This window comes from Filicampus tigris, chromosome 14 (genome assembly GCF_054856515.1).
Source record: "Filicampus tigris isolate MCC_2025a chromosome 14, RoL_Ftig_1.0, whole genome shotgun sequence".
In the NCBI taxonomy this organism is placed as follows: domain Eukaryota; kingdom Metazoa; phylum Chordata; class Actinopteri; order Syngnathiformes; family Syngnathidae; genus Filicampus; species Filicampus tigris.
In genome coordinates this window covers 1,662,501-1,676,368 of record NC_141230.1, presented here as the reverse complement: position 1 = coordinate 1,676,368, position 13,868 = coordinate 1,662,501, and the positions used below count along the sequence as shown (strand labels likewise).

General features: G+C 40.0%; 2 protein-coding genes across 7 annotated transcripts in view; both read left to right on the top strand.

Annotated features, from left to right (window-relative positions):
- The window catches only part of crfb1 (cytokine receptor family member b1), a 53,567-nt gene extending 50,071 nt beyond the window's left edge, over positions 1-3,496 (top strand). For both annotated transcript variants that reach the window (XM_086051351.1, XM_086051350.1), the window contains exon 8: positions 43-3,496. In XM_086051351.1, coding sequence (XP_085907477.1) covers positions 43-783 — 741 coding nt within the window. In that variant the 3' untranslated portion in view covers positions 784-3,496. The remainder of the gene's footprint in view (positions 1-42) is intronic.
- A 949-nt stretch (positions 3,497-4,445) lies between these two features.
- crfb2 (cytokine receptor family member b2) overlaps positions 4,446-13,868 on the top strand; it is a 26,200-nt gene continuing 16,777 nt past the window's right edge. The window contains exons 1-5 of one of the 5 annotated variants that reach the window (XM_086051905.1): positions 4,446-4,687; positions 4,863-5,088; positions 5,689-5,818; positions 6,492-6,539; positions 7,909-8,084. In XM_086051905.1, the coding sequence (XP_085908031.1) occupies positions 5,040-5,088; positions 5,689-5,818; positions 6,492-6,539; positions 7,909-8,084 (403 nt within the window). In that variant the 5' untranslated portion in view covers positions 4,446-4,687; positions 4,863-5,039. Of the gene's footprint in view, positions 5,089-5,688; positions 5,819-6,491; positions 6,540-7,908; positions 8,085-13,868 lie in introns of all 5 variants that reach the window. The other 4 variants (XM_086051907.1, XM_086051904.1, XM_086051906.1 and 1 more) reach the window with 4 other exon arrangements.

Here is a 13,868-nt window from a genome sequence, read left to right as displayed (position 1 = left end):
TCACACAAAAGTACTAATTGCTATTTCTTTTTCCCACCCCAGATGGGCCTCATGTATGGCATATCTCTGCCAGTAGAGGAAACCAACCCTGATATGATCTCAGTTTGCTCAGACACATACAAACAGAAGAAGTACACTACCACAGCATTATATCCTGCCCACAGAATCACATGCTCAGTGATAAATGAGGAGGAGGTTGATGAAGAGGAGGAAGAAAATGAAGGAAGTAATTTCTACATTAACAGAGATGCTGAAGATTCCTCAAGGGAAAGTTCCTGTCGTTACTCTTGTGATATATTAAGGACAAGTTTGACTGTTAGGTCACGCGCTGAAGCAGATACAGCTGATTTATCCTCTGAGACCTTTCCAGCAGAGCTCGATCAACTCAAGACTGCAGTTCAAAATGATGCATTTTTGTCTCGGCAGCCTGAAATGGAAGTCAAGGAGCAACTCATATTTGAGTCGGAAGAGGAAATGAATGAGAAGACTGTCAACATGTTTGAAAATGTCAACCTATCATCAGTGACCCTGACTGCTATAACCATATGCGAACTAAATACTGATGACTCACTTGCCCGTTCTTTGAGGCTGTCTGATAAGGAACCTTTAATGTTCACAGCCACAAAGCAAATTTTGTTCCACACTGACAAGCAAATTGAATCAGATGACTTAACATCAACAGAGTGTACTTTTGGTGAGACTGACTATGAGTGTAGGTGTGATGATGTTGAGACATATGATAAGCTGGGGGAAGAACAATTCTTAGGATATGTGGGACGCTAATATGCTTCTGAAACAGTGTTACATATGTAACCCATACATTCCGCGACAGGCCCCCGCGCACTGATGAGCTCTGCATTGTGTTGTTGTGGGCGCGTGGTGATGCGGAGAGAAAACAGCACGGGATTCAGATTGTGGCTGAGACGATCGCGCTTTAATTCCCATTTCAAAATCAAAGACAGACTGCCATCACAATTGTGCAGTGAAATATATAAATACAAAATACAACATAAAACACTTGATTTCTCAAGAACTCAAAACACAGCAAATCTCCCAACCGATATTTTCTATCTCATTCACATAAACTAAATAGGCATGTCAACACACATTAAAAACAATATTAATTAACTGAACATAAACCATGGATAGAATATCAAGCTAATGATAACGAATGGATGACGATAGCAGCGACACTCACCTTTTCAAAATCAAATATATAGACAGACTGCCACAAGACGGACGCTGCACGCAGATACATGCAATACTACTGGGTCCCAACAGGGACAAAAATTACAGACATGCATGTCTACTAGAACAACAAATGGTCAAAGGGCGACACCTTGTGGCAGTCACTACCTTACACATACAATCATGGAAAAATTACTAGACACTCTTGTTGCTTCAGTTTCTTGTTAATTTTGAATGCCGGGTACCAGGGGTGATTCTAGGATAAGGGGATCAAGGTATAGCATTCGAATGCACAGGGTTTCCTTTACAATTCCTTCAATGCCCATAACTGAATAGCCTAAAGGCCATATCTCATTGAGCGGCGAGTGATTGCAGGGTAGCAAATGTTGAGTTTCATCAGGTCTAATAAAACATCACAAACATGTTCACAATTAGTTTTACTTCTCGCAAACAGTAGCAAATGTGTGTATTGTTTTGTATTGGCATATTGTAAATTATCTTTTTGATTCGATTCGCCAGTACTAGAGACCACGTGAACATATCCAGGCCAATCATGATGCCACGAACATCCATGGAAACTCTGAGAATCTGCTTTCACAGGTGACACTTGCACACTTGTTTTGGGAGGAAATTGACTGTCGTATGGTGACTAAAACCAAGTTCTACAAGTTCTATCCAACCATCCCCGCCTATCTATCCTCCTGGCTACTGTGCGGTCCCCAGACAACAAAATGGAACATACACGACTGCAGAGGTCAGCAAATCAAAAGTTGAGGACTTGCTGTGTGATTGTTTTTACTGAGATATGGCTATGTGAACAATGTTCCTGATTCTGCTGTGCACTAGAGCAGCTAGCATGCTATTGAGCAGACAGGGCCATCGGAAATGGAGGGAAGACTTTGCGGCGGCGGAGTCTGTGTTTACATCTGTGGTGCCGAGACACTGTGGTAGTATGCACACACTGTTCACCAGTGGCGGAGTTCATGATCATAAAGTGCCGTCTTTTGTACCTGCTGAAGCAGTTTACCGTGATTCTGCTAGTCACTGTTTACATCAAACTCAAGTCTAGAAACAGTGAGAGGATCTCAGCACTCAATGAACTGTACCAGGCCATCAGTGAACAACACGTAGCACACCCTGATGGCTTCATCATCCTTGCTAGAGATTTTAATCATGCTGATCTCAAGACGGGCGGCACGGCGGTCGACTGGTTAGCACGTCCGCCTCACAGTTCGATCCCGGCTCCGGCCTCCCTGTGTGGAGTTTGCATGTTCTCTCCGTGCCTGCGTGGGTTTCCTCGGGGTACTCCGGTTTCCTCCCACATTCCAAAAACATGCATGGTAAGTTGATTGGACACTCTAAATTGCCCCTAGGTGTGATTGTGAGTGCGGATGTTTGTCTCTGTGTGGCCTGCGATTGGCTGTCCACAGGCTGTTGAAGGCCAGCGGACATCGCCTTCAGAGGTGGGGATGAATCCAGTCTGAGAACAGAAAGAGCAAAGCAAAACAAGACCACACCAAATGATCACCTCCCACTTGAAAAACAGCAGCGATGCACACAGTCTGTGGCAGGGCATCCAAGGAATCACACCTATGAGAGCAACACCTCTCTTCTCAACATTGTTTTTTGCATATATTGCACAATTTTTTATACATGCAAGTATATTAACTGATAGGATTCTTGTACTTGTAATTTTGTTCTTGGTGTATGTTCTCAGAGTATTCCTAAAAAGAAACAAAAGCATGATTGGATTGATTTCAAATTCCATTCCTTTTTATATCCTCACTGTCCTGTGAAAAACAAGTGTTCATTTTTGTCATTTTTCTTATTTTTACATGAATTGTGTTTCCGCGTTACAGACATCGCATTAACAAGAATATTTTTAACAATTCAGAAAAAGAACATACATTTTTTTCCCACAAATTTACCTCCATACATAACTGGTTACCGGTGACAGGTGGCAAGGAGCCGTTGTGCGCATGAGTCGGTAGCGCTACGCATTATGGGTAATGTAGTTAATTATAATTGGAAATGATTACCGTACAGTATTTCGAATACGTTTTGTGATTAAAATGAAATAAAAATCTGTTGTTAAAATAAAGACGATATGTGCTATACATTTTCCACATTAATAGACACTAGTTATATATATCTCTTATATAATAATCAATTGTTTATAATGTTATTTATTAGTATAATATGTTTAATTCATTAGAAGATAACAATCATATTGAAGTCATGTTTATCTGTTTTGTTTCAGGTTTATGACCTGTGGTTATTGTTCAATAAACAACAAAAACAAACACAAGTTGTGACCATTGTGTGCTTCTCATAAACTCGTTCGGAGGGCAAAAAACTAAAATATCTGAACAGATAGAGAGGTTAAAAAAAAGTGTGTGGCTCTACTCCGTGTTGCCTGACCGTATCATCCATGTACCACCCAGGTCCTTCCGCCCACACAGGAACTTACTGTAAATAGGTACGCAAGTAAATAAACACGACCCAATCTTCAATATCACGAAAGCTATATGAAACATGACATCCGATAATGCAGGGGTGGCCAAGTCCGGTCCTCAAGAGCTACAATCCAGCCTGTTTTAGGTTTATCCCTACGGCAACACACCTGATTCAAATCATCAGTCTCATCATCGGGCTTTTGCAAATCTTGTTAATGAGCTGATCATTTGAAACAGGTGTGTTGCCACAGGGCGGCGGCACGGTGGTCGACTGGTTAGCACGTCCGCCTCACAGTTCAGAGGTCGTGGGTTCGATCCCGGCTCCGGCCTCCCTGTGTGGAGTTTGCATGTTCTCCCCGTGCCTGCGTGGGTTTCCTCCGGGTACTCCGGTTTCCTCCCATTCCAAAAACATGCATGGTAAGTTGATTGGACTGTCTAACTTGCCCCTAGGTGTGATTGTGAGTGCAGATGTTTGTCTCTGTGTGCCCTGCGATTGGCTGGCAACCAATTCAGGGTGTCCCCCGCCTACTGCCCAAAGACAGCTGGGATAGGCTCCAGCACGCCCGCGACCCTTGTGAGGATAAGCGGTATTTATAATGAATGAATGAATGAGTTCACTGGAAGATCTGCCACATCTAATATGGCGGATATGCAGGCGTATTGCAGCAACTGGCTGACACGCTCAAAGATGCATCTTTGTCTGTATATTACCACATGACGCGATCATGTGATTTCCAATCAGGTGCCTTCACTAACCAACAAAGCAATTGGACCTCTAAGAATTACACTATCGCAGCACAAAGTAATTAGTTTCCGTTCATGTTTATTTCTGTAAAGAACAATTAATCATCCCGCACAAATAACTATGGATATTTTTACATTATATGTGAAATACATCCTTTATCTTGTTTGATAAACTTGATATCGAATTTCATTGTACAGTATGAGAATTGTACAGTAGGTCTTTAAATGCATCCATTTTGCGAACACTTCAAGCCTGGGTGTGGGACAAATATTGGAACGTGGAAACGCTTTCACTGAAGGTAGCTGCGATATCTAATATTTCATTTCACTTAACGTAAACTTGATTAATTATTTCGTGTTAACTCTTGTCTAACGAGTCATATTATAACCTATAGTCGCTTAGTATGACCAAGTGCAAGGTTCGTTTAACAAGTTGTTTTTTGTTGTTGTTATTTTTGTTTGTTTGTCTTTGAGATGTGGGTTATTTTCGTCGAAAGCAGCTAGTAAGCCTGTGTACACAACATAATGTGGTTTACCTCAAGAAGACACAGTCAAATTGAAAAATTGTCCGGACAGACTCATTCTGAAAGTGGAAGAGTCTAGAGTACATTACAGCAAGAACCAGAAAGACGGCCGGGAGACAGTACTGACATGATTTTTATCTTTTGGGCGCTTACATCACTTCCCCGTCTTCTCTCAGGTGTGTACTGAACATTACATTTCTAATGTTTTACTTCTTGTCTGACACCAGTTGTAATACGCACGCGAGATGCAGCAGTGTGGCACCGATATATTGAACGTGAACAAGTTCAAATTGATTAAATTCTAAAGTATCGAGAAGACTATCTCAATAGAAAATATTTCATCACGATTGTCAAAAATAATTGATCAGGGTTTCATTACACGTAATCTTTTCAGTGCTCACGTTGTATCATTAAAGAATAGATTAAGCTTGTAATGATTTTATCAACAGTAAAGTAGATAGAGTATACTTGACGTCAAATATAGGTTTTGTGGAATTTTTATTTGTTACAGTTAACTGTAACAAAAAAAAACCTCAGTGGATTATTCCTGAGTTTGACTTAACCGTTTGCTCCTCATAGTTACCATTGATTCATGCGCCGAATATCTTTTTCATTTGCTTATTGACAAAGCACAGTTTCATCAACACGTAGCTGTGCAGTCATCGTAACAACACAGAATGGTTTGTTACATTTAAGAAGGACTTAAGCATTTCACTTGTAAAGAGATCAGGAACACATGCAATACATTACATGGATCCCTTGTGTTTGTTTTTCAGCCTTGGGTGAACTTCCCCAACCAGTCAACGTGGAAATCAGCTCCATTAATTTCATTCATATGCTAACATGGGAACCTGGACCAGGCACACCTGCAGATATTTATTACCAAATCAGTATCAATACAGATGTGTGAGTTTCTTCATTGTTGATTTTTATGTAATATTTTAGTTCAGTGACATAAATCCCAGCTTTATACCAAGGTAGACAATTCTCATGGGTACTGTGGTACCTTGAAGTGCAAACGTAACCAGTCTTTAAAAACGTTATTAGTTTTATAGACCAAACTGTTGCCATCATAGCAATTTGCCATACAGTGTTTTAAGTAATGTTACAACTTTTTATTGTTGTAAAAGTATGAGCAGAAATGCAATGCATCCATCCGTTTTCTTCTTCTTATCCGGGGTCAGGTTGCGATTATTTCATGAGCAAAATTGTTTTCACAAGTTTAGTTTTTGTTGTTTAGTTCATTTTCATAAGCTAACCTTGCATGAAACCCTGTCAACGCCTCAACTTCATCTTAAAATTAGGTCTATTAAGTTGATGAACAGAATTGGTGACAAAGGGCAGTCTTGACACCGTCCAGCACTTTCTGTAAATTAATCTGATTTATAGACAAAACTCTGACACTGGTGATTGCAAGGAGCTAACAACCCGTTTTAGTGTGTCGGGTACCCCATACTCAGGGAATACCCCCCACCTGAACGTCCGGAGGGATATAGTCGAACCACTTCTCCAATTCCACAAACACCCATGCGCCTTCCAAGACCCTTCTGAGGCAGCTTGTCCACTCTTCCTCTGCCAGGACAGAAACCACGCTGCTCCTCATGAATCTGAGGTTCCGTCTGACCAGGTCTTTACACCTTTTTTTTACTCGGAGCACAGTGGCCCCTGACTTGAAATTTTGCTAGCTGAAATAGAAAATGTAGGGGCGCACGCTGTAAATCAACTTAAAAGTAAGCAAAGTAAATATTCATGTTCCGTACCTGTCAAGTTGTACGCTTTTGGTGTAATTTGTACAGGTGGAAACACCTTTTCAAACATGTACGCCGTACATCGCGAATCTGTAAGGCCAATGTCAATTTTATCATGTTTACTTTTTTTTAAATAGCACCATATTTTTTTTAATGGAGTTGTACTTCGTTGCTACTGCCATTTGCAAACTTTCGCCTGCTCATTCTCGCGAGATTCTTATTCTCGTGCCTCGTGAGATTCTCGTGTGACCTTGATTCCATCTACTAAAGCTGATTTCCGATCACGAGACAGCAGCCATTCGAAAATAACGCGAGCGATAGTGAGAAAGATTGTAGTTATAACGCAACAATGGCAGCTCCAGCAGTTCTGTATATCATGTTTAGTTTTCTTTTTTAATGTTGCGCACGCGCTACAAATACTATATAAGAATATACAGTACTGCATACAGATGTGTACAGGCATATTACAACTTTCATAAGATTCAGTACACTGCGGGGTTAAGTTATGCATGTCCACTAATTTTCACAATTTTACAATTTTACAAAAAACATTCAATAATGATCATTTTTGAAAATCTGAAAATTTATACATATGCACATGCACGAGTCGATGAAAAAATTTCTTAAACTGTCACAAATTTTAGGGGTGTCTGACCTTTTTCTCCAAAATCACCTTACCAGGGAGGCAAAGGAGTGTGATCTCCTGACCAGATGTTAATCAGTCTAATATTAGGATGAAAATAATAAAACACTATTGGCAAATCAGGAGGGGTAGTAATCTTACATTTTCTTTATTACGAACTGTCACAGTGTCAAGTGTAAAATGAAATCATCCAGTAATGTACAATATTGTACAATGATGTGCATTTAAAACATAGGACAGTTCATCTTCACTCGGTGGCCCTTTGTGTAAAACAGTACAAACTACCACTACTGCGGTGTACTGTAGCCAGCATGATATGAAAATGTCACAAGATTGACTGCTTCATTCTTCAAGGTAGTACTGTATTGGATTGAGTTTTGAATGAAAAGTAATGCTCTATTTTTGGGACCATTAAAGAGTCTCTTTTTAGTCATGCATTTATCATATGGAGCTCAAGTTTAGTGTGCGTTCTTGCATATTCATGTATCACATTGCTCAAGATGCATTAAATTTGATTAGAATACACAGACCCACTATTCCTCAATTTTCCTTAATTAAAAGATGTCTGGCTTATCTTAAATTTGTCATGTTATTTCATCCTACAGGGGAACTGCCTGGGTCCCAGTGGCTGGCTGTCAGCATGTCCAGTACCCATTGGTTTGCAACATGACAGAGGCCTTCTCCGATCCAAGGCAGGTCTACATAACTCAGCTTACAGCCAAGCGGCAAGCTCAGGCCTCTCGACCAGTGATCCACCCTGGATTCCAGCCCATCAAAGACAGTTAGTGACAGTTTAATTTTCATAGTTTTGTATGTGTTAAACTGTTTTTCTTGTTGAAACAGTGTTCATACATAAATCCAATCTCTTTTTTTTTGTAAACGAGGTCAAGATTTCAAGAAGAAATTACACAAAAGAAAAAAGGGAAAAAAACACGGCAGATGATATACCACAATTCCGTTAACATAGAATATTTGTACCACAACACTGACAACCAACCCCTGTTAAATAAAGAAATGCCATGTCACCCAATAGGAGATAGTGATGGCATAAATTCAAGGAAATTTCCCCAGATTTTTTTCAGAGCTTGCAGGTTTTCTCCTAATGTATTCCCATACAATATATTTTCTGGCATAAAATAAGAAGAAAGATCAACCAGTGACTCTGATGGTGACATTTCAGGTTTCCAATTGACAAGTCTTTTTTTCCCGTCAGTGCTGGCTAATCACAATTTTTTTTTTTAGTTCACTTTGAGCAGAGTAACGTCGCCGAACAACCAAATCCTAGGATCATTAGGTTTGTCAGAATCATTGAGCTTTGACACCGTGGACATGGTAAAATACAAATTATTTCTCAAATGCGAACATTCCCATAGCATATGTAACAAGTAACCCTCTACAACCTTATATCTCTGGTACATTGCTGAAATATTCTCATTACCCTTATGTAGCCTCAACGGAGTAAACTATGTTAAATTGCATTAACCTGTGTTTTGGGAAATCAAAACTGTCTGAGATTGACTCAACAAGTTTTGCCATTCTGAATGCATGCATGCATGCATCCCAAATGTGTCTGCCATTTGCATGTAGACAATAGCTTGTCATAAATGAGCAGATTGCAATTCAATATGGAGGAAGTCACACCTTTGTGTCATGCACAAAGTCCCTAGCAGGTCAAAAAGAAGTAACATTACAATAACAACAACAATAAAGAGAAGGACAGAAAGAAATCGGCACATAGAACTGACACATCAGTGACATACAAAACAAAAATTTGAATTTATGATAACAATACTAACAGGAGGGCACATAGAAGCTTGATTTAAAATTAGTGCTCACAAATTTGGTTTCTTTTCAGCCACTTTTTTTTGGTTGACTTTAAAAGTGCTTAGAGTGGTGCAGTCTCTTATTTGAATAGGGATCTCATTCCCGACCACAGTACCTTTAACTGATAAAACCTGATTACTGAAAGTAGTTTGTCTATGTGGTACTGCACAATCACCTCTAGTGAAGGCTCTGGTTCTTTTCCCACTGATGCTGGATCTTAACATAGTAAACTCACTCAAAGGTGGGGGAGCAAGTTGAATTCTTGAATTCTTTCGGATCCAATCCCGAATTTAAAAATATTTTAAAAGTTCGTGAGTTTGCAATTTATATTAAGACGAAGGTTGTTGAAAATCAGACAAAAGATCATTGCAATACAAGTCTCCCACAGTCTTGATGCCATCCACTTAGGCTAGGTTCACACCGCAGCACCACACCAAATGCGACCCTGATCGGATTTTTTTGCCCATATGCGACCTGTATCTGATTTTTTTATGACAGTCTGAACGGCTCAACTCCGATTTTTTTCAAATGCGACCTGGGTCGCTTTCATATGTGGTCCTAGATCGGATACGTATCCGATCGTTTCCAATGCGTTCACGGTCTGAACGGCCAGGTCGCATATATCCGACATTGACGTCATCCAGAGCCCAAAATGTGCTCCGCGCAGGCAGAGGGAAACTGCTGGCTGCAGGGGATCGAATCTACAAAGTTGTTTTGAGTAACACTATTGACTTTATATTTTACTTTAATTTAATCCACCTTAAAACATGAAGCATAAAGTGGACATTTATGGCGATCGTAGTAATTCAGCCACGGCTCAGATACATTCATTTTTTACGCACAGGTTATGACGTGACGTCATCATTTGTGATGTTTGTGATGTCTGTGATGTCTCCATGAAATTAGAGACAATTAATTAGATATTAAAGCGTCGCCTCATAATCTCCCCCAAATACTGTTTTTATTTCTACCTGCTACCTAATGGCTTCACTGTACAAATGCCCCAACACGCTGGACCATATTTACTTCCATCAAAATCCAAGCAGCTCATCCTTTGGCCAACTGTTAGTTTGAAGATATGTCTTTAAGGCACTGTATATATGCGTTCATGAGAATGAGATGGATCCAGGTTCAAGCTAACAATGACCTTAACATTGATCATCTTTTAAAAGCCAGGGGGAAAACATGAGATTGTACACAGCCTACTCTGAAATTGTGCACTTTTCTCAAGGTGACAACAACAATTAAAAATCTGACAATTATCCCTAAAGTAGTTGTCTTGTTCTCACAGGTTTATGGGTTGACTCCACTGAGAGTAAGGTTCTGTATTTCACTAAAACGCAGGGATTTCCGGGGAGACTGCAGAGACTGCTCTTTTCCCAATGAAGCCTTTACCTGCCATAAATAAAAAATGCAGTTGACATGCCAGCAACCAAAAATACACAGATATACAAATACAGGACCAGAACCCCCCCACTGATTCTGATCTGAGATCAGTGATGCAAAAAGAGCTCCTTAAACGTCACACATCCCCACAATGCACATGTTACCGCTGCCATTTTGGCAGAAGACAAAACGCATCCACTACTTTTAGTAAAAAGCAAACGCCACACTTTTACAATGGTAGACAGCTGTCGTGCACAAGGGGGCCACAACAAAAGGCAAAAGAAGGGACGAGCATTCTACAGGCTACCAAAGGACGAACCAAGGCCTAGGGAACGGATCAGAGTAGCCATTAAATGTGCCACAAATGAGACAGAAAAGTGGGTTCCTTCTCATAGTGGTGGTTATCGCGTGTAGAGCGATCACTTCATATCAGGTGATCAATTATTGAATAAGTTAGTCATGTAGATGTAGCGTGATTGTATAGTTGTTTATTAATAAAATGATGGCAAAAGACATGATCCGGCACTTGGCATACGGCGGCTGAACCAGCAGATGCTAATCAACGTAAATATAGCTTCCCACCACACGCACAATTTGGGGATCTTTATTTCCTGTATATACTATGCGTTTAAGTGATTAATCAGCTGAGCAGTACTACATTCTTAAATATTGGGCACTTTTCTGCCAACGTGACAACATTTAAAAATCAGACAATTTGCCTTTTAAGTAGTAGTCTTGTTTTCACATATTTAAATTGACACCCAGTGTGCACCTGATAAATCATTTAAATAAAACAGTATGGTTCTGGAAATGAAGCAGTTTTTCAGTCAGAAAATAGTGGAGTGTGAGCCTGTTAAAAACAAGGGGTAGTCAACGCAAACATTTTTTTTTTCAAGAATATGTTCTATGCAAGCCCACTAGTTGAAACAGGGCGTTCTGATAAATATTGCGTTTGTGGAATAAGTGTTAAAACGTGTTAAAACACTCGTTTTTAGCCATCTCTGGAGGCGGCATTTTTGTCTTCTGTCGACTGAAAATGACATCACAACTGCTCACAAGGACCAATCACGGCTCAGATTCAGAAAACAGGTCAGCCGTGATTGGTCGTTGTGAGCAGTTGTGATGTCATTTTCTTCGACAAAAGACAAAATGGCCGCCCCCAGAGATAGCTAAAAATGAGTGCATTTTGCTGCTTAACTTATATTCCACAAACCCCAAATTAATCAGAATGCTGTGTTTCAACTAGTGGGCCTGCTGGGAACATATTCTTGAAAAAAATATGTATGGGTTAATTTCCACTTAAAGTATAAAACTGACTCAAATTGTATTTTGCCTAGTTTTTTGCTACCTAGTGAAAAAACTTGACCTTGTGATTTAATCAGCTGGGGAGATGCTGGGCGGCACTGAAAAATTGAAATTATTAAACATAAAACTTTTATGAGAGTAGAGGGTGAAAGCAAGGAGGAGGGTAGACTTGGAGAGTGAGGAAGGAGTGGAAGCTAAGAAAGGTGACAAGGGAAGAGTCTACCCTCCTCTCTTCTACCCTTCCCACAAACTCTCTTAGAGGAATTTCTCACAGCACTGTAGTATATGAAAATCATACCTGTGAGTATGATTTGTCTCTTCAGGGTCAACATCCATCTGGATCCAACTGTGTAGGCCACAAGTGGGTAGCAATCTCTTAGCTCCACAAATTGAACTAGAGCAACCTTTCTATCTCGTAACAAGGCCAACTGAAAGGCTCTGAAATGATCCTGATACCAAACAAAATAAAAACGAACTATGATGTTCAACTCCTCTCCCACGATACAAATTTGCAGAATTTCTGCAAATTCAGACATTCCAGCAGTTGAATTACATACAACCATCATTCCATTTCTGTAATTGATCCCCTTAGTGGTGACATTCTTTTTGAGATTAACTTGACTAATGTCTGGATATTTCTGTCTGAGAGCAACTACAACCTCCTCATTCAGAACATCACTTTGTCGCATTGAGACTAGATGAGTACAAATGATAACTGATTAAATTGTTGGTGTTTGGTTGCCAGAGTGAGTGCAATATTCCTGAAATTGCAACTTGTTTAAAAAAAACTGTGTTTAGCCTCAAATCTTATTGTCCATACACCCACAAGAGGCCCAACGCACATAATCAAGTGTGGGTAGTGCTCAAAATAGTGGTGTTTAGGTTTCAGTCTCTCACCTGGGATAAGATCACTTAGTCTCTGTCTGTGCTCAGACACTTTGATATCAAGGTAGGCAATTATCTCTTGGGTCTGAACAGGTGCCACAACCAACCCTACGATTTCTTTCAAGTCTAGTATCACTTGCCAAGCAAGCTCACCTTCTGGTTTAAGGTCTCCTATCAGAAATGGGAGGAAGTGTATAAGGCACCAGTTCTCATGGGCGTTTCCACCTACTGTCTTCCTACTGGAATAGGTGAGTGGTCTAAGGTGAGGCCTATTCTTTTTGTCACTCCACTTGAAAGGAAACTTGAGGATACGTGTGTTAAGAGACTCAAGACTAAAATACCGTATTGGCCCGAATATAAGACAGTGTTTTTTGCATTGAAATAAGACTGAAAAAGTGGGTGTCGTTTTATATTCGGGGTCTAGACATTATACCCATTCACGACGCTTGATGGCGCCAGATATCATTGAAGCGAATGCTGAACTTGACTCCCTAGGCCACAGCGAACCCCTGTAACGTGAGGATGACGTGTGCACAGCAAGGCAGATAGTTTGTGAGGAGTAATGTTCTGTCGTGACAGATCTCAACTACTCTCAAGTTAAACCGGTTTGCATTATTTTATTGCAATGTTTTTCCTTATTCAGATTTGTTTCAAGACTACAGTTAGAGTTAGACTTCACTTTGATGGTTAATGCAGTTATTGCAGTTTTGTTGTTTGATCACAATATATTGGTTTATTTACATTTTAAAAACCAGAAGCCATTAATTTACGAATGTGATTGTACTTTAGTTTACATATTTAAATGTTCAGATATTAAGATTTGAATGAGGCAAAATAACATGCTTTTTCTCTCAAATATATTGTTATAATCATTTGTTTCAGATGTACTGTAATTATTTTCTGTATAAAAATTAATTTGGTGTTCAAAAAATCCTTTTTTCAAACTTGACCAAAAAGAGGGGGTCGTCTTATAATCAGGGCCATCTTATATTCGGGCCATTACAGTACTTCTTGGAGATCAGAATATTCAAACACAGCGCTAGTCGGAGAGCGGAATGGGGCGCAGGCCGACAATGTTTATAAATATGGCCGGGAGGTCGTGGCCGGAAGGGTACCCAAGTCAAGGGTGGAGGGTCGCGGCCGGACGGGAAAAAAATGGTCAAGT